General features: G+C 52.4%; 1 protein-coding gene across 8 annotated transcripts in view; it reads right to left on the bottom strand.

The window, feature by feature from the left end:
* ADA (adenosine deaminase) overlaps nucleotides 1–23,939 on the bottom strand; it is a 99,816-nt gene that overhangs the window by 2,811 nt on the left and 73,066 nt on the right. The window contains exons 1-10 of one of the 8 annotated variants that reach the window (XM_081033565.1): nucleotides 22,248–22,425; nucleotides 13,564–13,625; nucleotides 8,660–8,926; nucleotides 7,915–8,037; nucleotides 4,680–4,823; nucleotides 3,685–3,800; nucleotides 2,275–2,402; nucleotides 1,516–1,587; nucleotides 1,325–1,426; nucleotides 991–1,055 (exon numbers count right to left, since the gene is read on the bottom strand). In XM_081033565.1, the coding sequence (XP_080889691.1) occupies nucleotides 991–1,055; nucleotides 1,325–1,426; nucleotides 1,516–1,587; nucleotides 2,275–2,402; nucleotides 3,685–3,800; nucleotides 4,680–4,823; nucleotides 7,915–7,979 (692 nt within the window). In that variant the 5' untranslated portion in view covers nucleotides 7,980–8,037; nucleotides 8,660–8,926; nucleotides 13,564–13,625; nucleotides 22,248–22,425. Of the gene's footprint in view, nucleotides 1–562; nucleotides 653–990; nucleotides 1,056–1,324; nucleotides 1,427–1,515; nucleotides 1,588–2,274; nucleotides 2,403–3,684; nucleotides 3,801–4,679; nucleotides 4,824–7,914; nucleotides 8,038–8,659; nucleotides 8,927–13,563; nucleotides 13,626–21,352; nucleotides 21,534–22,247; nucleotides 22,426–23,939 lie in introns of those variants that run through there. The other 7 variants (XM_081033561.1, XM_081033568.1, XM_081033564.1 and 4 more) reach the window with 7 other exon arrangements.

Below are 23,939 nucleotides of genomic sequence, written 5' to 3'. Positions count from 1 at the left end.
CTTCCCCATTCACAAGCAGCATTCTGGGTGTTTTCCACACCCTACCCCAGTCGTCTTCAACCCCACTGGGAGCTGCTCTTCAGACACACCATGAAGACTGTTCTTGGCACGCTCTCCAACCACCGTCTGGTTAAATGCAATGGACCTTTCCTAGCTCTTCCCACACTCAACTTGGGTGGCAGAATTTGACACTGTTGACTGTTCTTGGAAGCCTTTCACTCGATTTTGCAGCCACCACACTTGTCTCTTCTGCCTGTCCCCTAAATGGGGCACAACCGTTCTGGGTTCTATCCTAGGCCCTCTTGACCCCAATCTCTTGCGGCCATCGCTTCTCCTTCGACCACCGTATCTGTGTAGATGGCTCCTGACTTTTTCTCCAGCCCACTGGCTGTATACACACGTGCCTCCAAAAACCACCTGAACATCCCACCGATACCACACACTCCGCTTTCCCAAAGCAGACCTCCGGACTCCCTTGAAATCAGCACATCAGAGCCCAAACCAGCTCTCCTAAGCTTGGCAGACCAGTGCCGGCCTACCCGTGGTCTCCCCAAGTTCTCACCATCCCCATCCTGTGTCAGAGGACGGTGGCTTTGTCCTCCTAAGACCTGATGCCACTCCAAGGGACCAGTCCCAGGACAGCCTCGGTAGTCTGGGGGGGTGACAGAACAGTTCAGAGAGTGCCAGGGAGCGCTTGGCAATCTAGTGATCGTTCACCCTCTTCCTGCAATGGGGGCAATAAGCTTTGACACATGGGAGGCAGAATCCAGCTGAATAAGCTCTAGAGCACCCAGCTCTGCTATTCAGTCAAATTACAGCACGTCTGAGCTTTGGATTCCTCACCTGAGGATAATAACGCCTGCTTCCCAAGGGTGCAGACAGATCGGTGTCAAGACACCCAGCATGGCTGCTGCCCAGTCCCTGCATTTCCTTCCCCACCTGGGTTCTCCTAGTGAAAAACTGAAGGGGCCCCAGGGCAGCAGGCCTCACCGAATGACTGCATGCTCTGTGCCCGGCTTCCAGGCGCCTGTGAGGTAGCTGGACCAGGGGCAGACCTGTAAGAGCAGGCGTGTGGCTGGCATGGACACCCCCAGGCCACACGGACTCCCCCCGCCCCCCTGCCTGTGCCCTGGGGTGGAGCCATCTGCTCTGGCACCGTTCTCGCCATGGTCACTGGCCTCCCTGCTGCCCGTCAGCCCCAGTCTTCCTCCATCACCTGGCAGCTGTAAGGCTCACCGCCCCCACCTGCCACTGCTTGCCCTGCTCCTTCCATTCCTGGGACCCTCTTGGCTTTCCAGCTCTCCATCCTCCCTCTCCCTGGCACCTCGAAATGCATGTTCTCCTGTCGCAGCCTGTTGTAAAGGGCCTCATCCTCCAAAGTGTGGTAGCCATGTCCCACCCTCTCCGTCTTGAGTATGTCCACAGCCTGCAGAGATGCAGAGGGGAGGTCAGTGTGGGTGGAGGCAGCAGCAAGGAGCAGGGTCCCGCAGCCAGCCTGGGTCAGCCTGGCCTCACCTCTTTCACCACCTCGGCAGAGCCAACCTCCCCTGCGTGGACTGTGCGGTGAATGCCGCTCTTCACAGCCTCCTGCAAGGACAAGAGCCAGGTCATGGGTGGCCCCGGGGCGGTCCCCAGCGAGCTCTGCCTTCACCGCAGCTCGGGTCTGAGTTTCACCACGCTGAACCATATTCACGGTCAGGCTGGCTGCTTCAAGATGGGGAAGTCTGGTATTTTTAAATCGTTACTTAAGTGACAGCTTTCATTTATGAGACAGTTATATGGCAGGCACTGTGTGAAATGGTTTGTATACATTAACATTCACAACTATGGTAATACCCGTTTTACAGGGGTGTGGGGTGTGGAACTGAGCTCAGGTAAATCCAGTGACACAACCAAGGTCAAACGGGATAAGAGGCCAAGCTCTGAACCCAGGCAGTGAGACTCCAGAGCCCCCACTCGACCCCATGCTTCACCCCTCTCCACGGGAAGAGCCTCATGAAGCTGAGACATTTGCTCCAACGCAGCCATCCCAGCAGATAAGACAGAGGCCCAGAGAACAGTCAGCCTTGTCCACGCTCACACAGCAAATCATAGGCAGATTCAGGCTCACACACAGACTCCCAACAGCAAGTGGGGTCTCTTCTTTAAACCAGATTCACAATTCCTGGAGCCCCCAGAGCCCCGTCCGTGAGACTTCTCCCTACTGTGGATGGAGACGGCTCCTCCCACGACTCACCCAGCCATCCTCACCCCATCTCCTGCCCACGGACCCACCTCATAGGCTTTCACGTGTCCCGGGAAGAGGCTGCTTCCTTTCAGGGTCTCGTCTCCAGCCAGGTCGACGGCCACCACGGTCTGCTGCTTGTACTTCTTACACAGCTCCACCACCTCCAGGGACCAGTCTGTGGGCGAGACGCCCACCGGGCCTCTCAGCAGCACCCCCAGGGGACAGATTCCCTCCAGAAACCCTGCTTGCTGGCCCTTCCCGACTTCCCCATCCCCACCCAAGGCCAGCGCAAGACAGAGGGTCCAGTGTCTTATCTTCTAATCCCAACTGCCACGGCCTAACATGGCCTTCAGCCAACTGCCCCTCCCCCCCAGGGCCTCAGTGTCCTGTCCTCTCAGAGGAGCCACCACCAGCCACTGCACAGGCTCATGGTGAGCTTTGCCGCAGTCCTATTTGTTCATCACCAAGGGCAGGGCCTGGGCTCAGTACACAACAAATGGCGGTTCTCTCATTTGTCCCCATGACAGCCCTCAGGGTGGGCTTGCCCCCACTTAGCAGATGAGGATGGAGGCCCACAGTTTAACATTTAAATCTGAAACATAACTCAGCATTACTAAACATAGTGCTACCGTCCGTACTGTGGACTCTTAACGGATCAAGTCATCCTAAAGTGTTTAGAAAAGAAGGAACGATCACAGGCTTTGGAACCAGATGGCCCTGGCTTCATTCTAGGCTTTGTGCCTTCCTAACTGAGGAGCAAGAAGCTTTACCGCTCGCTGCCTCAGTTTCCTCATCTGTCAGGTGGGATAGACCACATATTCCTCCTCACAGGCTGCCGCAAGGGCCGGAGGAAACAAGCGCAGGTCACTCTGCAGGTAGGCCCTACCGGTTCCATTAACGCTTTGCTTTGGTGCTCACTACTCCTTAGAAAGGAGAATGAGGTAAGTACCACCACCTCCTGTGACAACGTGCGTCTGAAGCCCAGACAGGTGATGTGACTTGCCCAAGGTCACACAGGACACCTTGGTCACACTTGCCCAAGGTCACCGAGGAGGTTCTGTGCTCCTCGGAAGTTCCAGCCCTGGAGATTTGATGAGTGGAGGGATTCCTCAGATCCCAGACAGCTGACCTATTCGCAGGTCCTGTGGCCCACAGGGTCTCACGGGAGGACCGTGGGCTCGTCAGAACCGGGCTTAGACTGTTTTCTATTGGTCAGGGTCCTTTGGTTTTGAACCTCCTGGAGGTAAGGCCTGGTCTCCATGGGGAGAAAAGTCTCTGTTGCCAAGAAGTTCTGAGTCTGCCCAGGAAGGTTTGGATAACTTCGGGAAGCCCCAAAGTCCCACTAACGGGCTCAAGGGAGACCTGATGGCAGGGGCACAGGGGAGCCCCAGCACCGGCCAGAAGGCTGGGGCCGGCATCACATGGCCAGCCCGGGGCAGGGCTGAGGTTTTACTCACTGGGCTGGTGACGCATGCAGCACAGAATGGAGCGCACCTTCACCCCAAAGTCTCGCTCTCCCTCCTGCAGGCCCTGGCTCACAAGGGCCACCACCTCATCGGGGGTGAGGTCCCCTCTGTGTGGGGAGAAGATGAGGGATGGGCCTGAGACAAAGGAAAGTCTAAAAAATAACCCTGGGATTGATATGGGGAGGGAGAGGAAAAGGATGGGGAGGGAGAGGAAAAGGATGGGAGGGAGAGGAAAAGGATGGGAGGGAGAGGAAGAGGATGGGGAGGGAGAAGGAGGGAGGGAGGCAGGGAAAGGAGAAAGAGAAGGAAGAAGAATCTTCCAGGAGAAGCCCCCTCCCCCCTCCCTTTCTTCAGGTACGCTGCCTCTGAAGAAAGATTGAGGGAGATGGCCCAAGCCCTGCTTCACCCCCTTCCATCTTCCTTGGAACTGCCTGGGTACTTCCAGACTGGAGATGTCCCAGTGTGTGCATGTTGGTGGGGGTAAAGGGGCAGGGGTCAGACACAGCCCTGCGCCCCAGATGGAGAGCATTGCTAAACTCACCTGGTCAGCTCACTGCTAAGCTCACGTGTGTCAGAGTCATGGCTACAAGGGGACAGGGTGGTTGGGTGATACCACTTAGAGATTCCTGGGGGCCCAGGCGGAGGGAGGGGGCAGGAATGGGCCAGACTCACGTCAGGTACATGGTAAGAGCAGGACCCCAGGAAGTCACTGGATAAGCATGTTAATATTCCCAGACTGGCCTGTCTCTAGGACTAGGGGTGACAGGACAGCCAAAGGATTTCACCCCAGGTAAAAACAAGCCCAGGTGAGGGATGGGAGGCACATCTCTCGTGACAGAGTTAAGCCCATCTTTCTGAGGCCACAGAGCTGAGCAGGGGCAAGATCCAAGTCTGGCTTGGGTCAGGGCCTCCCAACAATCTGCTCCTCGGGTCTCAGGTCGGGCCACCTGCTACACCTCAGCGCAGCCCCCGAGGCGGTCACGTACTCGGCCTGGTTCCAGGGGATTGGCTCCACTTTCGAGTTGGCCAGCAGGTGTGGGCTGTAGCGTACCTCCACGTACACTACGCCCTCCTTGGCTTTCATCTCAACAAACTCATAGGCAATCCTTTTGATGGCCTCCCGGCTGCCCCTGGGAAGAGAAGAGAAGGGTTGGGACAACCTTCCCTCAAGTCCCTTAAGAGCTCCAGGGGTAATGAGGCTGTCCCCAACCCTTGGCAAATCAAACCCACCTCTGGTCCCCAATCCCTTACCCCCCAGCCCTAAGCTCTGGGCATCCTCTGAAGAAGATACTAGGAAACAGCAAGTCCTGTCAGCTCTACCTCCAAACTACATGCCAATTTGTGCCCCCTCCACCCTGGTTCTAACCGCCCTATGTCTCCAGCTGGCCTCCCTGTCCCCATGCCTCCCCTGCACGTCTGTTTTCCTCACAGCAGCCAGAACAATCTTTTACAAACATACTTCAAAGCACATTGCTCCTCCACTCTGAACCCTAATGGGTTCCCACCACGAGGAACGAAATCCCAACTCCATCGCCTGGCTCCCAAGGCCTGTATAACCCAGCCCCTGCCAGCCTCCCCAGCACCTACCTTCTCACTCATTCCACGAGCCCACCACAGCCTCTTTCCATCCAAAGCCTAGTCGAGCTTGTTCCCACATCTGGGCCTTTGTGTTGGCAGCTCCTGGGCCTTCATGCTCTTTCCCCAGATGGCCCTGCGCTTTCTCCCTCCCTCCATTTAGATCTCAGCTCAAGCCTCACCTCCTGACAAAGGTCTTCCCAAACCACCTCATCTTAAAACAGCCCCTCTGTCATTCTCCACCCCTTTCTCTGGACTTTAGTTGTCCTTGTGGCCCTTATTGTCACTCAACACTACACGTCACATTGTTTCTTTATTAGCAAATTTTCATCTCCCCTACTACAATGCAGTCTCCGTGAGCCAAGGATTCCTCTCTCTTGTCACTGCTATGATCCCCCAGCCGAGGACAGAACCTAGGACACAGTGGACACTCAAATATTTGTTGAGTGATGGATATAGGGCAGCAGGGAAGAGACATAAGAGAAAAGGACACACAGAGGCCATAAAAGCAAAAATAGACAAGTGGGACTACATCAAACTAAAAAGCTACATAGCAAAGGAAACCATCAAGAGTGCAAAGGCAGAGGGTCGGCCCGGTGGCTCAGGCAGTTGGAGCTCCGTGCTCCTAACTCCGAAGGCTGCCGGTTCCATTCCCACATGGGCCAGTGGGCTCTCAACCACAAGGATGCCGGTTCAACTCCCGCAAAGGATGGTGGGCTGTGCCCCCTGCAACTAGAAAACGGCAACTGGACCTGGAGCTGAGCTGCAACCTCCACAACAACTTGACTTGGAAAAAAGTCCTGGAAGTACACACTGTTCCCCAATAAAGTCCTGTTCCCCTTCCCCAATAAAATCTTTAAAAGAAAAAAAGAGTGCAAAGATAACCTACGGATTGGGAGAAAATATTTGCAAGCTATGTATCTGATAGGGGCTAATATCCAAAATACATAAAGAACTCCTACAACTTAATAGCAAAACTCGAATAAAAACCCCAACAAATAACCCAATTTAAAATTGGGCAAAGGACCTGAATAGACATGTCTCAAGACACACAAATGGCCAACAAATAGCTGAAAAGGTGCTCAACATCACAGATCAGAGAAATGCAAATGAAAACTACATGGAGGTGTCACCTCACACTTGTTACAATAGTTACTATCAGGGAGAGAAGCCAAGAGGTAAGTGTTGGCAAGGATGTGGAGAAAATGAAGCTCTTTTGCAGTGTTGGTGGGAATGTAAATTGATGCCCCCACTATGGAAAATAGTATGGAGATTCCTCTAAATAGTGAAAAATAGAACCACCATATCATCCAGCAATCCCACACCTGGGTATATAGCCAGAGGAAATGAAATCAGTATCTCAAAGAGATACCTGCACCCCCCAAGTTCATTGCAGTATTAGTCGTAACAGCCAAGACATGGAAACAACCTGAATGTCCATCTATAGACGAATGGATCAAGAAAATGTTACACACGCACACGCACGCACACACACACACACACACACACACATTATTCAGCCTTCAAGAAGGAAATCCTACTATTTGTGACATAAGTGAACCTGGAGGACATTATGCTAAATGAGATCAGCCAGACACAGAAAGACAAATAGTGCATGGCCTCACTTCTACGTAGAATTCATAAAAGCAGAAAGTGTAAGGGCAGTTGCCAGAGGCCGAGGGGCAGTGGGTGGGGAGACATTGATCAAAAAGGGTACAAAGTTTCAGTTATGCAGGATTATATTCTGGAGACCTAATATACAGCATGGGACTATAGTTTTACTCTACCGTACACTTGGAATTTGCTAAAAGGCTATATCACAAGTGTTTCCACCACAGACACACAAAAGATAACTATGTGAGTTGGTGGATATGTTAACTAGCTTGACTGTAGCGATCATTTCATTATGTATCAAAACATCAAGTTGTAGACCTCAAATGTATACAATTCCTATATGTCAATTATAGTCCAATAAACCTAAAAAGAGAGAGAGAGAGAGAAATGGGCACAGGTTGACAATACTGTGAGTATTGATCAAATAACAGTGGACGAGGCCTTAACTGGAAGTTTCAGCCATGAAGAGTGAAACCGGAATGGTTACTAGAAAGCAGAATGTGTGAGGGAAACTCCCTGGGAAATCAGCCACTCCCAGGAGGGTCACTGGAAGTACCTGTGCCTTTGAGGATGAGGATGGGCAGCTGCTGCCAATCTTATGGGGAAAGTCCTGGGCAGCAGGGTCAGCCCTGCTGCCAGGAAAGCCGGTCTTCCCCACGGCTGTGGAACTCATTCGTTCCACACTGTGGACGACACTGTCCTGGCTACACACAAGGGATATAGCAAACAAGGTCAGCAAATCTCTGCCCTCACAGAGCCTACAGCCCAGCGAGAAAGACAGGCAAGGACATACGTAACCCCCGCATTCTGTCACTTCTCTGTAGAAGTTGAAGGAATTTCAGTCCATCACATTCACTTGCCAGAAGGGAAAACCAAGGCCCAAAGCAACAGAGAGATTCAAGTAAGTGTACACAATGGTGAAGAACAGAGCTGGGGGCTCCCACCCACAGGCAAGGGTGTAGGCGTGGTGCTGGCAGCCTCTCCCAGGCACAGGGATTGTCGCTGCCCAGGGCCTGAGGGTGGAGGACTCACGCGATTGCCGGCATGTAGTAGTTGAACTTCTCCAGGAACTCCGGGAGGCTGAGCGGCTTATCCATGCCGATGATTTCCTGCAGCTTCTCAGCTGTGTCGGCAGGCAGGGGGACCCCCCTCAGCCTGGGGACAAAACAGGAGGGTGGTGGACTGCCCCTGGGCAGGACCCAGCTGACTCCTCAGGGGGCCACAGCTGGAAACCTGGCGACCTCTCCATCCAACTCCTCCCATTGGACAAATGGGAAAACTGAGGTCCAGGGCATACAGAACCAGGACCGGATTCTTTCCAGAACCTCCTGTCCCCAAAGCCATGACCAGCCAGAGAATCTCAAGGGGGACAAATAGGGCTAATGTCTGTTTGTGCGCATGGAAGCACACACACATGCCTGGGGACAGGGAAGGTGCCAGGGCAAGCTTATAACTTCCGCTCAGCCCCAGGAGTAGGGACAGCCCGCTGGGTCCTACTTCAGCTCAGGGGTTTTCAGGGGCAAGAACTACAGAGCAGGGGCAGCGTCCAAGGCAAGCACCGGACCTCCCCCTCTGCCCTCTGTCTGGCCCAGTGTGCTGGGAAAGGGCAGGGCCAGCTGCTGTCAACCTCAGAGATCCCTCCCCTCCGTGACCACAGCCCCCACCCCCACCCCAGGGCTGGACATGCCACCACTCAGTAAGGCTTGCTGAGAACAGCCCTCGCCAGGGCAGCAGGGTGTAAGGCTGGGCTGGCTCCCCACTTTCTGCACATTCCCACCTCCTCTGCTCATCCTGGCTGTGCCCCGGCTCATGGGTCACTCCGGGGCTCGGTTTTCCCACTTTCAAGATAAAAGGGACAAAGAACACCAGACATCAAGAAATGCTTCTAGGGGCCAGCCCGGTGGCTCAGGCGGTTAGAGCTCCATGCTCCTAACTCCGAAGGCTGCCGGTTCGATTCCCACGTGGGCCAGTGGGCTCTCAACCACAAGGTTGCCAGTTCAACTCCTCGAGTCCCGCATGGGATGGTGGGCTCTGCCCCCTGCAACTAAGATTGAACACGGCACCTTGAGCTGAGCTGCTGCTGAGCTCCCAGATGGCTCAGTTTGTTGGAGCGTGTCCTCTCAACCACAAGGTTGCCAGTTCAAGTCCCGCAAGGGATGGTGGGGGCTACGCCCCCTGCAACTAGCAACGGCTACTGGACCTGGAGTTGAGCTGTGCCCTCCACAACTAAGACTGAAAGGACAACAATTTGACTTGGAAAAAAGGCCTGGAAGTACACACTGTTCCCCAATACAGTCCTGTTCCCCTTCCCCAATTAAAAAAAAAGAAAGAAATGCTTCTACTACAAGGGACAAAACAAGAGACAAAAGGAGCTGTGAGGAAACAAAAATTGCAGAAAACAGAAGAAAACTTAAAAACCCTAAAATCAACATCCTCAAGATGAGAGGATGTTTCAGCTTTGAAACAAGAACATCCCTGTTTAAAAGGGACATTTTGAGAGTCAGAAAGTGCTCTTGGAAATTGAAAAGCATATGGCAGCAACCACCAGGATGTACCGTGTTTCCCCGAAAATAAGACCTAGCTGGACAATCTGCTCTAATGTGTCTTTTGGAGCAAAAATTAATATAAGACCTGGTCTTATATTACAGTAAAATAAGACTGAGTTTTATATTAATTTTTGCTCCAAAAGACGCATTACAGCTGATTGTCTGGCTAGGTCTTATTTTCGGGGAAACAGGGTAATAAAAGGAATGGAAAACAAAGCTGAGAACATGCTCCAGCAAGTAGAACAGAAAACAAACAAACACACAGAAAAAATAGTAAAAGGGATCAAACATGGTGATGGAAGGAAAACTGACTCTGGGTGGGGAACACACACTGGGATTTATAGATGATGTATTATAGAATTGCACACCTGAAATCTATGTAACTTTGCTAACAATTGTCACCCCAATAAACAAACAAACAAAAAAAATAGGAGCAAACTGTTAAGAAAAGTAGATGAAATCAGGAGGTTCAAGCATCCAGTGATCCACAAAGCAACACAGAAGAGAGGGCATTGCCAAAGACACAGAAGTTCGAGCAAATAGTGTTTAAGTCCTTGAATGGCTTGTTATTCAAATATTACAATGTTTCCCTACATAAATCCCTGTTCCCTAAGCCCCCTAAACATGCCCTCTTCCCATTCTTGTGCCCCCAGTCCCTGTGAGTACCCCCGAGAATCACCGGGGCTCGCCCTGGTACCCACCACCAGTCTGCCAGTCAGCCCAGCGTGACTCCTCCATTCCTGACCGCAATGACTGACCGCCATTCCTGCAGGACGCCAGGGGGGCAGAAGGCACCTCAGGCGCCCAGTGCCCACTGAGCCTTCCACTGTTGTCCAACCTGCCCCAAAGGTGCCCTTGTGAGGCCATCCCCAGTAACCACGGCCTCTGCAGAGCTTGTACCAGTTGCTAAATACTGTATTTTGGATATCTTTGGGGAGCTAGTTGGAAGAAGGCAGAGGAAGTGACGTTAAGGCTCTAGTTCCCAGATGAGCGACCGTATCTGCCGTGGGCCTCCCGCTCCCATGACTCCACCGCCTCCTGGTGGGGCGCTTCCTCCAGACCACTGTCTTTCAGATCTCCTTTTATGGATTTCAATCCTGGATCCAGAGGTCCACAGCTTCTACTCTCTACCTCTACCCACCACCCTCTGAGGGCCTAGGACAGGATGGACAGCAGCGACCAAGACAGACCTGCGCGTCTGACCACCCCTGGAAGGCAGGCATCTCATGCCATCTTTCCCCTCCCACACCCCTGGGCTCCACATTTCCAAGTAGGGCTCCTCCATCTAGCCGGCTGCCCAAACCAGAGATGGGGGCCTCCCCCCAACTCCATCTCCTTTGTTCTCTTCCCACCACAGTGGGTGATGTACCTATAAGAAGCCTGGCCACAGAGAGCCCAGTGAGGAGGATATGCTCAGGCTTTGGAGTTCGAAGTTCAGGCTCCTCCTGTATCAGCCACCTCACGCAGGAACCGTCCTCTCTGAGGACTTCTACATCCTTGTCAGTAAAACTCAGTATTTTGTTTGCAGGGTACAGAGAGGAACACATTAGGCTATTTATATGTCCTGGAAAAGACACACTCAAGCCAGATAGCCTGGGTTTGAATCCAGCTCTGTTTTAAGGGCTGTGTGACCTTGGGCAAGTTACCCACCCTCTCTGTCTTTACTAGGTCTGCTGCGTTTGAGAAACACCTTGTATGGACTAAGCAAGGAGCAGTAGAAGAGGTCAGGAAGCTTCCTCAGGCCTTGTAGAACTTGAAGGGCCATGTGCAGACTTTGGCTTTGACCGAGCAAGGTGGTAGGGACTGTGGGAGGGTTTGAGAAGGGAGCGAGCTGATCAGACCATGTTTTAAGACACTGTTCTGACTACAGTACTGTAGGGATGGTAGGGGGAGGCCAGAGTGGACTCCTGGGAACCAGTCAGAAGGCCATTGCCATAGTCCAAGTGAGAGACTGGTGGTGGTAGCTCAGTGCATGGCGGTGACAGGGAAAAGAGAACAGGCAGATTCAGAAAGAGCTGCCAGGGTCTTGAAGGTGATTGAGAAAGAGTCAGCAGAAGCCCCTGCAGAGGGTAGAATCACAGGAACTGAGGGAAGACAACACAGGAGAAAACAATAAGAGGTTCAAGTCACAGAGGCAAAAAAGAGGCCACTGGATTTGGGTCACAAGCCACATGCTCCCCTCTCCGCCCTGGTCCACTCCCACCAGGGAGTCCTCCAGGGCTGTCCATATCCAAGACTGACCAACTCCCTGCTTCCCCTGTCTGACCTGTAGATCAAACTCCAGCTGGTACCCACACCCCGCTCTAGGACCAAGAATGTTCCCGAGACACCAGGTGATGTGGGAAATGGAAAAATCCGATCAGCCACCCACCCCTGGGGCTCCCTTCCCACTACCCCACCCTGGCACTCCTGCCCCCTTGCTGCACTAATGAGCACTCTATGACCCCTTAACAAGCACCCCGATTAGATCCCATCTTGGCACCTGATAATCCCCCCAAGGACCTCATCGAGGCCTTGGGACAATGCCTGGTGCTGGACATGGGCAAAGGACAGGCAGAGATAAGCCAAGCAGCTTTACCCTACTTAGCCAGAGCCATCAATTATGATTAATGACACTGTCATCTTAAGTGCGGTTCCTAGAGCACTCACTATGCTCAGCCTGAGCTAAGCATTCTCATAGAATTTTGCCTAAAGCGCTAGTGGGTGGGGCCAGGGTCATGGACTTGGTCACACCTGTTCAGACTGGACAAGCCACTTCACCTGTCACGACTCAGTTTCCTCGTCCATAATGGGACAGTGATAACACCTACTTCACCAGCTGTGAACATTCCGTCAGCTAACCCAGGTGTGGCACTTAAAACAGTGATTGGCATGCAATCAATGCAAACATACTTATAGAAATAAAATCAATAGCTACTTCCTACAGCAAGATCACTGGAATACAACAAGATGGAGGAAAGAGTTCTTTCACCAGGACTCTCTCCGGGAGTTGGAAGACATGCTTCTGAGAGTCAGGGGCAAACTCCAAGAAGCACCAGTTCTCTGTGGATGGCGCATCTGGGTAACTGAAGGGATTCTGGTTTACGGAGCAATGTGTTTAAACCTGGGTCCAGAGCTGAACGTCTCAATGAAGGAGAGGCAGAGTCCTTACAGCTCCAAACAAAACGAATATTGGGCGAACTATGAAGAACTCGGTGGGGTGGCTGGAGGGGCCCCCATCTTCCAGATCAGCTCTGGAGGAAGGCCCTATTGTTACCCTCAACCTGCAGAGGCCCAGGTCGTAGCGAGGAAACAGTGTGTCTGGATTTGAATCTGGATTCACTGGCCTTGTTCCTGTGTTAGTCCCTGTTCATAAGTGCTAGACCCAACAGAGGGGCCGCCACGAGCCCTTGAGGTGTGGGGAGGGAGGGGTGGACCTCCCTCACTGGGGGCCCCTGGAGACCCATTGGCCCACTACACCCACGAGAGCTGAGGCAGGAAGTATGTTCTCACTTGGAAGATGCAGAGACTTGGGCCCACAGAGGGGAGCCATTTCTCCATACCACCCAGCCAGTTATTACCACAGTGACACAGGAGAAGCTCTGAGGGTCAGATGGCCACATCAACTCTTAACTCTACTATTTACTTGTTGTGACTTGGGCAACTGCTTTCACTTCTCTGAGCCTATTTTCTCCTCAGTGAGATGGGGATAGCAATATCCTCCCCTCCAAGTGTGGCCGGATTAAATTCTCTCACTCAGAGAGAGGGCCCAGCCCAGCCTGAGAAGATGCTCAGCAAATGGTACTGGGATCATGGGTGTGTCACCTGTCACAGACTCTCAGCCAAAAGACAGGGACTGGTTCCACTCATGTGTATGTGTGTATGTCCATGTGTGTCTGTGTGTCATGTGACACAGGCTTCCCCTGGCTCACCTGTTAGCAAGAAGACAAGGGTCAAAGGCCCAGAAGGCAGAGACACGGGCTGTGGGTCTCCAGCTCAGAGCTGAGATCTCCATGTCCCCACAGATCCCTCCTTCTGGCTGATTCCACAGGGATACAGGAAGGAGCAGCAACCCTAGAATTCCCTGGAGGCCTCTGGGTCAAACTGTGGACCCTGCCCAAATCCTGGGGAGGAAGGCCCACACCTGTGAACTTACCTGCCATAGTATAAGATGGTTTCGGGCTTAATGGCTCCATCTAGGTGGACATGCAATTCTACCTGCAAGGGGCAAAGGGAAGAGAGAGCACGCACACATCCATGAATGTCTGAAGAACCTTCCAGAGAGTGAGTATTAATACTAACCGTGATAACCATTAGTCACCACTTACTGGACATTTAACCACACACGTCACTAAATTACACACACTATTGTGTTCAATCCTCACCTGTGGGGTGGGCTTAACTGCTTCTCTCGCTCTTTCACATTTGAGGATACAGAGGTTCAGAGAGTTTAAATAATTTGTCCAAGGCCACACAGCAAGTCCATGATGGAAGCAGGAACCCAACCCAATGCCTTTGGTCTTAACTACAGATGGTAAGTGGCAGAACCAGAATTCTAACCTGAGCCTGATTCTAAAGCTGGTGCTCCTAAAGCTGGGAGAAGGCCAGCCATGGTCCCGTAGGAGCTACTGAGCCCCAGCCACCCTCCGGGGATCCTGCTATCAGCTGAATCACCAAACAAAACCCAACTTTAACAAAAAGGGTTTGACCACAGACCTCCTGGCCTAGTGAATCACACAACATATTTCAAAAGTCAGGCTCCATTTTCAAAAGCAGGTGATACTCAAGCAGAGCTTATCAGGAACTGATCTTAGGCCACACAAGATCTTTCCAGTACTCTAGAAAGAAAGCTAGATACTCGGTCATTGGGGTTACCATCTTCTACATGCTGCACCCCACGAATAGCACTCGATACACAAAGCCAAGAAGACAGGGGCTTGGGAGACAGCTGGTCAGGCTGGACCCCCAGCTCTGCCATTTCTCTGGCTGTGTGACTTAGACAACACATTCAATCTCTCTGAGCCTGTTTTCTCGACTATAAAACAGCGGGACATTACTACCTCCAAGAACAATTGTAAGGATTCACAAAGACAGTGTAGGTGGACCTATGTGGCCCACGGAACACAGCCCCTGCCTCTCAGCCAGGATGTTTTCCACAAGGTGATAAGAAGCACAGCAGACGTAGGGAGACCGAGGGAAAGCTCCTTCACCATCCGCCTGTCCCCAGTCATGGAGGAAATTTTCTTGGGCCAGAGGGATATCCAGAAAACTCTTAACTGACATCTGACCAGGGTGGGGCCTTTTCTGGAACTTGGGGACCTGAACAAGAAAAATGGCTGGGACGGGAGCCAAGGGCCTCGTGGAACACCCATATGAGCTGCCTCCTGCAGAGGAAACCCGGCCCAGGCCCCGGGGAGGCCAGCAGGGCCAGAGCTGCCAAGCCCCTTATCAGCAGGTCATCCGAGTTATCAGATCTCTCCAGAGGTCATCCAGCCAGCAAAGGACCAAGCTGCACTCACACCCAGGCTCCAAGTCGTCTGAGCTGTTGGGAGTCCCTGACAAAATGAGTTCAGTACCCACTCAACCAAACATTTACTGGGCTCTCAAAAAAAAATCAGCATTGGGAACACGGATGCTTCAAGTCCAGGCTCCTGCCAACCAGCAGTGTGACCTTCGACAGGGGACCTCACCTCTCTGAGCTTCTTTTCTTATCCCTACCGCTCCCCATGGCTGTGGTAGGATCCAGCCAGAGAGGCAGGGTTGTCTTGTGGTTCGAGCTGGAATCCCAGCTCCTCTACGTGCTCCCTGGGGAAAGTTCCTTCACTTTCCATGCCTCTGTGATCCCATCTGCCCAACAGGGATGATAACAAGCCGTTTTCCTAGGCTTCACGGCGTTAATGCATGCAGTGTGCTCAGGAGCAAACACTAAATAAGCATCAACTAAGAGTTGAGGCCCCGCTGGGTGCCAGGGATGGAGAGGCAAGCTAAAGGGACAGAGGCGTGCGCCGGTGACGCTCACAGTCCAGCAAGGGAGACAGACATGAAGTGTCACGTGGATAAATATACAATCAACGCCATGACGACTCCTTGGGAAGTACACATTCTTAGGAAAGAGGTCACAAAAGGAAGACCCTTACCAGCTAACGGGCCAACAATGGCTCCCTGGAGAAAGCAGAGCTTGAGCAAAGATCTGGAGGACCAAGCACCAAGTAAGCAAAGGCAGGGGTGAGGAGGAAAGCCGAGAGAGCATGCCAGGCGGAGGGAATAGCATGTGCTAAGTGTCTGAACCAGGGACCAGTCAGGGAATTGGCAAGAGTGAGGTTGGCAGTGAGAGGTGAGGCCAGAGAGAAAGAAAGGAGGTGGGAGGCTGGGAGATCTCACATTGAACAGCTTTCAACAAGGCAGTCCCTTTTGAAAAGGTTCTTCTGCTGCTGTGTGGAGAGCAGGTTGGAGGGAGCCAGAACACAAAAGACAGCGAGCGCTGCCATAGGGCCAGATGGGAGAAGAGCAGTAACCACGAGAACTCCTACACCATTACACACAGTAGGGGATCAGGAGGCGTGAGCGACCTGGGCAGCCGTGCACGGAAGGGAGATCTGACACACAGGCAGGAGGGAAGAGCACCCCGTGGAGGACGAAAGCAGAGCCCGCCCCGCCACCCACCATGCCCCACAGGTCCCACCCTCCTCAGGGCTTCCTGAGGGCTACCTCTGGACCTACGCCCTCCTCCAGGGCTACCTAGACACGTTTCAGGGAGGAGCAGAGGCAGGTGCTACCTCCATGGGCAGCCCAAGCCTCCTCCTGATCTTTCTGGAAAATGGCAACTATCCATGGAGAAGGCTGTCAGCCTGCCCCAGATGAAAATGGCATACAAGCTCAGACACTGTGGTAGGGACCCTGCTCTCCTGGCCCCATTTGGGGAGAAGGAACAGCAGTGGTTTCTATCTACTATGGGCTAAACCATCGACATGCATTATCTTACTTCATCCTAACAACCAGTAAGGTAGGCACTTCCCTCCCATTTTACAGATGGAGAAACTGAGGCTCAAGGAAATATTTAAGGACACAGAGGCAGTGAGTGGTAGTCAGGTTTTGAACCCACGTCTGAGTCTTGAGCTCCTACTAGATGGATGTTCTCTGAGGCCTAGCCTCAGATGTAAATAATACAGCAACAATAACATCAGCTGCCTACTATTATCGCATACTTCATCTCATTTAACCTTAACTCCTAGTCAAGGTACATCTTAGCCCTGTGTTACAGATGGGGAAATGGACTTGCCAAGATAAACTCAGCGAGATTAATAAAATTAATTAGTAATAAATAATAAATTCACTGACCAGCTCAGAATTACACGTGAGAGTGGCAGAGCTAGGTTGGAACACAAGTCTCTCCCACTCTAAGCCCAAGTCCTACCCATGGGCCACACCGCATCCCTGGCACTTGGGCCAAGCCTCCTGACCTCTCTGGAGGGGAATCTCATGCCCCATCCCCGGCACGTACTCTCCATGAGGCTGACTCACACTGAGAAAGGCAGGAAATCCTCCCAGATTCGGAACATGAAGCATCCCCAGTTACCAACAGGTATTTACTAAGCCCCCAGCAAGGTGCTGGGCACCATGGGACATGGGAAAATGCACTGTATCCTTGCTCTTAGGAGATTCCAGCCAGACAGGCGAAGTCCACAGAGGTACATTCACTCGCCCAAAGTCACACAAGGTGGCAGAGGCAGGACGAGGACCCAGGTCTTGGATTCCTGGGCCAGATACTCCCACACCTGACTCCCTGCTCACAACTGCTGAAGGACAGGTGGGACTGTCCTCAGCCAAGGCCTACCCCAATCAGACTTCTCCCCAGGGCCCCCCAGATTCCCCAACACATCACTCTGTTTCCAGCACATACTGACTTAAATTCATGTACTATGTCTATCTTCCCCACTATTAGTTCTCTGAAAACAGGGACTTTGTGTAATCATGCTGTTCCCTCAGTACCTGGTACAGTGCCTGGCATAGCAAAAAAAAGTTTTCAGTGGGTGTTGAATGACCAAGTGATAGTTTTCTTCTCTCTCCGTCCTAGGTCAGTTGTGCTGTGTCCTCTCCCTGCCTCACAGAAGGAGCTGACCTACCCCCTGGGGCCTGGTGCAGAACCCACATAGGGCAGAGGAACCAGTGTTGCCTGACCAGCCCCCAGAACCTGTGTACTGCTATCAGAACCCAGATGAGCAGACATCTCCTCCTTTCCCAGCCCTGCCCTTGGCAATGAGCTTGGCAGTGCCGGGGGTGAGTGCCACCATGATCTCTCAGCTGACTTTTGGGGTAAGGTCAGGAGACAGACCAGCCCTGGGACTGACAAGTTGTTTCAGCCACACCTCCTCCAGGAAGTCCTCTGGGCTCAGCTCCATCTGGGCTCCAGCAGCTCTTAGGCAGAAGAGAAGAGGCAGAGCAATCCCTCAGGGCCTCCTGCAGACTGGGGACCTGACTGAGCTCTCTGTTGCTGCTGTGAGCTTCCCCAGAGGTTTCACAGAAAGTATGTCCTTCAGCCAGGGGGACAACCCATGGGGGAACAGCCTTGAAACTCAGCACCGTTATCTCCATTTTGTAGGTGAGAAGACTGAAGCTCAGCGAGATTAAGGACCTTTCCTTAGGTCACAGATGAATGAGTGCCACAGTCAGGAAGGTGTTCGACTCGAAAGCTGGAAGTTATAACCACTGCAATACACTCCCTTCATCCTGCATATTGGTGCTGAGTCAGTGCTGGTAAAATCTGAACAGAATGATTAATAATCATGATGAGAATGGTGACCTATAGCACCATTGGCAGGGCCCACCCCCAGCCAGGCCTGTACTTTGTATTTTATGTAGAGTGGATACAAGTATGATTACCATTTTACAGATAAGCAAACCGTGGCACAGAGAAGCAACTCACTCAAGTTCCCACAAATGCTAAGTGGGGGAATTGGCATTCAGACCCAGGCGGCCCAGCCTCAGCTAGTGCCCAAGTTTAAAGACCTCACTGGTCTCCCTCTGCGGTCACAAGGGCCCTAGAGGTTGTTTCCTTCCTACCTTGCTGCTCTGGGGCCTCAGAACCCTAAAGGGTGAGGTGAGCCTGCCCACAGCACTCTGGGTAAATACAGATTCGAACCTCACTTTGGCCTACTCTTCTCCTCTGTTAAAAGCCAGGCCACAGTCCTACACTTCCCTGCTGCAGGGGACACCCCCTAGGACAACTGGGCAGATGGACAAGTTTCTCCCAGCTTACATTGCCCCTGCCCACCAAGACCAAGCCCATCTGAGGCCAGATATGGAATCTGGAGGCTGGCAGGCTTCCCCTGCCTTGCTGTGTGACCAGACACTTCCCCTCTCTGGTCCTCACTTCCTCTTGTCAAAGAGAAAGCTTCCAAGAAATCCAATCACTGATCTCCCTCCCACCTGCCACAAGAGTTGTAACGGTATAAGGCAGGCTCTTCCCAAAGGCATTTTTATTTTAACAGGTGGCTCTGGTAACTGAAAAAGCACTGAAAGCCCAAAGCAGTGCTGACGATGGGCTTTGAGGTAGGAAGGCAAGAGAGAGGGAGGGGGAGAGGGAGGGAGAGAGGAAGGAGAGAGAGAGAGAGAGAGAGAGAGAGAGAGAGAGAGAGAGAGAGAGAGAGAGAACCAGTAGGCCATGCCAAGAGAGGCTTCCTGGAGTCCACAGCAATTCCCGGAGAGGAAATGCAGACCTTAGGACCTCCTGCTTATCAGCCCAGCACTTCATAAGCACCAGTCAGAGCATCAATTTCCCCCAAGAGCCTTGGTATTCTCAATCTACTTTATAGAGAAAGAAGCTGGGGTTCAGGAAGCTGCCCATCTGAGCTTCTGTAACTGGTAAGTAGCAAGGTAGGGGTCCCAGCCCAGTCGATCTGAGGTGCAAGGCTGCCCTGATTCTAACTCTTCCCCCACCAAGTGGGGATGACAAGTTAGCAAAACAGGTAACAGCATTCATGCCGTTTCAGGTAGATTTGGGTTCCAGTCTGGCCCTGCTTCTTTCTGGCTGTGTGACTTTGACAAGTTCCTTCCCCTCTCGCCGAGCCTCAGTGTCCTCATATGTAAATAAAGAGAATCATAGGACCTACCTCAGAGGGCAGTAGGGAGCATTGAATAAGTTAATACATACAAAGCAATTAGAACAGTGCCTGACTTGGAGCAAACATTCGAATATGAGAAAGAAAAAAGTAGATCGGAGATTTAGGCCCAATTCTCCTCTGCATCAGAAAGGGACAGTGTAGAAGCTGTTCCAACATGGGCCAGCTCACTCGCCAGCCTACAGCTTCCAGGAGCTTCGATTCTGAGTAGCCCTGTGCAAGTGACTTCACCTTACCAGGCCTCAGTTTCCTCATCCATCAATAGGGATGAAAATACCTGTCTTCTCAAGTTGTCCAGAGGATTCTGTGAGCTAAATCACAGAAGGTACCAGATACCCACAAACACTCAAATGACAATCACTGTTATTATTATTAATACAATAACAGGCGTGTGACCAGCACTGCCCCCCGACAAAGGACTCCAGAGTGCCATGCATTCTCCAGCCTTGCCTCCTCTGAAAATAGACTAATAAGGGCCACACCTCCACCTCCCTTTTTTCCTCCTCCCATGCCCAACAGGTGCTCAGGAAGCATCTATTGGAACGATGTAATCAAACCAGGGAGGCAGCTGCCTAAGGCCTTGCTACTCAAAGTGTGGTCCATGGACTAGCACCATTAGCATTACTGGGGAGTTTATCAGAAGTGTAGCCTCTCAGCCCCCACGCTAGACCTCCTGATTCTGTTTGAAAATTAAGAAAAGTTAGGTGATTTGAATACACATTAAGTTTGGAAAGCACTACCCTGTTCTGCCTTCTTAAAGCCGGCCAGGTCCTGGGCCTCCTCTGGAGGTAGGTATGAGAAGTCACAGAGGCCTGCACCTGGGGTACTGGCACTTCTGCCCCCAAAAGCTTCTGCAGACGGCTAGGTAGGGGCACAGGAACCCCAGCTTGGCTACTTCCTAGCTGTGTGGTCTTCCTAGCCTAGTTAATCTCCATGCCTCTGTTTCTTCATTTATAAAGCAGGATGACACCAGCTACCTCATAGAATCACTGCATTAATGCAGATAACATGTGCAGAATGGTGCCTGGAACAAAGAAATAACCCAACTCAATAAGCACCAGCTACTAATACTAATAGTTACTATTTGCCATAGGAAGGCAGAGAGCTGGCTCCAGTCACAGTGACTGAGACACTCCTTCTGGCTTCCTCTGCCAGCTCAAGCATGTTACCTCCTCGCGCGAATATAAAATTTATTACACCTGCTGTACATAGTGGATGACACTTCACCTTCACCCTCAAGCATCAGCTGTTAGCCTCTGAACATCGTCACAGGCAGTGAAGCCCATTTCCCAGGTGTGGAAACTGAGGCCCAGAAGGGGAAATGATCTGCCAGCTTGAATCAGAGGATTGGGCAAGGCCAAAAATGGGAGATAATAGTAATAGTCCCTCTTCCATGAGACTGTTATAAAAGTGTTTCAAGGAACAAATGGGGCTTATAGCAAGTTCTATAAAAGTGTTACCTATTATTTATCTTCATAAGTCCCACTTCACTCTATATCAAGGGGCTTTGTCTATTGCCTTGGGATTCATATCAGAGTAAGGTGGCTCCCCGGCCCATGAGCAGAGGGAATCCAAAAATAATTTTTTTTAAAGCCTTTAAAGGAAATAACCACTAATGATGGGGCATGGACATGAAGACAAAGTGTGAAGGAGGTATGAGGGTGGGGGAGAGGAATGTTGCCCCAGCACTGGAAACACCTAGCAGGAAGCAGATGAGCATTTGCCCTATGGTGGGGGCATCAGCAGTCGGGGGAACTAGGCTTTACCTCCTTTCCTCCCTCTCCTGTCCTCCCCACTCACACACACACACATACACAAAATTCTCACCATCACTTTTGTGATACTGGCCATCATCGCTCACACCTGTTTCTCAGATGGATCGGTAGACACGGACTGAAACTCACTCCTTCCCTTGACCCCTTCAGTGGTCTCAAATCCTACTAGCTGATTCACTCTGCTGGGCAGACTTCTGGGTTACTCTCCGCCCTGGATGAAATCTCAGCGCTCTGAAACCAGCCAAGTGGGCCTGGACTCTCTCTGACCCCACCATTCCCAAAACACCACAGCGAATGGAAGGAGGGACAAGAGAGTTATTCCTCGGGGGCAGTGTGGCAGCTTGGCCCAGAGCGAACCTTACCAGGGCCCAACGCCTAAGGCCCACCCCAACCCTCTGCCCCTACGGTGGAGAGAGGGGGCGACCTGCTCCCCCCATCCCTTCTCTGGCATGGCTCATGGTTCCTCCCACGGGCACACCCACAGACCTGGCCTCCTTGGCATTGACAAAACCATCACAGTGTTACAGTATAAAGTTTTCATTCACGGAATGCTCAGCACCCACTGTGCAAAACTAGATACCTATGGTTGTAGCCACCAGCCCCCATTTAAAAGCCGTGGTTCAGAGAGGTCAAGTCCCCTACCTATGTTCACGCAGCTGCTCAGTGCAGCCAGTGCTAAGATACCCATTTGGCGGATGGTGAAACTGAGACCCAGAGAGGCCAAGTCAGCGTAAGGAGAACTTGGAAGCCAGCCAGAGGCGCCCCTGGATTTAGTACCCTCCCTATATCCCTCTCTCTCATTAAACAGCCTAGAGGCAAAGCGGGTACTGAGTTGAGGGAAGGAAGCCCCTGCGGAGGACCAGTTGGCTCTCTTGGGGAGGATGCCCCGAAGCCCTCCAGCTAGACGAGAAGCGGAACCCGAACCCCGAGTCCCCGCTCGCGCTCACTTTGGGCTTGTCGAAGGCGGGCGTCTGGGTCATGGTGATAGGCGTGCGCCCCGGCGCTGCTCTCGCCACTCAAGGTCGGTGATCTCAGCGAGGTGGGTGGCGGATCCGTTTCCCCCGGGCCCGAAGTAAGCGCGGCCCGCCACGCTTTTCTTAACGGGGCCAGGCTCGGCCCCGCCCCGGCCCCGCCCCTCACCGGAGACCCCGCCCCGCTGTCCCCAGCGGCGCGTTTCCTGGAACTCCGGCCCAGCATCGGGGACAAACAGGAGTCCCCTCAGGGCCGTGGCCCGCCCGAAAACTCTGCTCGGTGGATGCCGGATTGCAGCCACCTGCGGGCTCTGCCTCCAGCCGCCGGGCCCTCGAGTGCGCGCTGGGTGCTTACAGTGTGCCGGGCCGAGCTGGACTGGAAAGCCCGGAACAACAAACTGCCACGCGAGACCCCGGCTCATCACATAATCAGACAACAGAAATGTATAATTAGGGAGCTACAATGGGGGCCAGCCGTGGCCTGCAGGGCGGGGAAGGCTTCTCTGAGGGCCTGAGGTGCAGGGGTGGGGGGAGGGGGGGTGGAAGAGGGCAACCCAGGGGGAGTCCTCTTGTGTGAGGCCGCAGGGAGCTGGGGAATGAGGGAAGGGGAGGGGGACACAGCACACCCCCACTCCTAGGCATGGGTTTCCCTCGAGAAACCTGCCAGTGTTCAGCCAGAGAACAGGGAATGTGTTCACACCTGCGCTGCGCATGATACAGGTATTGGAAACACCCCACATGCCCATCCACAGGCAAGAGCGCAAATAAACTGTGTAATATTGACACCATGGACCACATTATACAGCAGAAAAATTGAATGAACGTCAGCAGCAGACAGCGGCAGACAACCACCCAGATCTCTCTCAGAAACCATGTAAAGTAAAAAAAAATAAGTCACAAAAAAACTGCTTTTTTTTTTTTTTTTGCACTATGGTGCAAATTTCAGAAGGCGTAACAAAGGCAAAACCCAAGATATGCACTTTTAGACACTTGCATTGGTAGAAAAAAATTAAATCAAGGAAAAGATTAAACATACATTTGAGAAGAAGGGTTATCTCAGGTGAAAAGGGCCGGAGAGGACAGGGGGAAGAAGGGAAAAGCCTACAGGTATGTTCAAGTTATTGGTAATGTTCCAGTGCTTGGGTGGGATGGTGTTTTATTTATTTCATTATATCATAAGCAAATTAATAATAAATAAGGGGGAAAGAGAAGGCGGAGAGTGGAGGGCAAGGAGCCAGAAAGCCAGATGAGAAGTAGGTGGCACAGGCCCTATGGATGTGGTGAGGTCCTTTCCCTAGGAGTGCTGGAAAAGCAGTGGAGGGTTTTAAATGGAGACAAGACAGGATCAAACTTTATGTGGAAAAAAAACATTCTCCAGCTACTCCAAAAGTGTGGTCCGGGAATCATCAGCATGGAAGTCCCCTGGGAGCTAATTAGCACTGCAGCGTCTCAGACTTCACCCAGACCTGCTGAACTGGCGTCTGTTTCAACAGGATTCCCCAAGTGCTCATGTGCACGTTGCAGGGTGAGCAAGTGAAGCCAGGGCGCGCTGCTGTGAGGGCAGGGCATTGCAGAGGGGCCAGAGCAGGAAGGAGGCACGTGCAGCAGGCCTGGAGGAGATGCTGGGGTTGGCGGCGGCGGTGGGGAAAATCGGATTCATGCTGCATT

This window comes from Rhinolophus hipposideros (assembly GCF_964194185.1).
Source record: "Rhinolophus hipposideros genome assembly, chromosome: 22".
Taxonomy (NCBI): domain Eukaryota; kingdom Metazoa; phylum Chordata; class Mammalia; order Chiroptera; family Rhinolophidae; genus Rhinolophus; species Rhinolophus hipposideros.
This window is presented reverse-complemented; position numbering and strand designations above follow the sequence as displayed.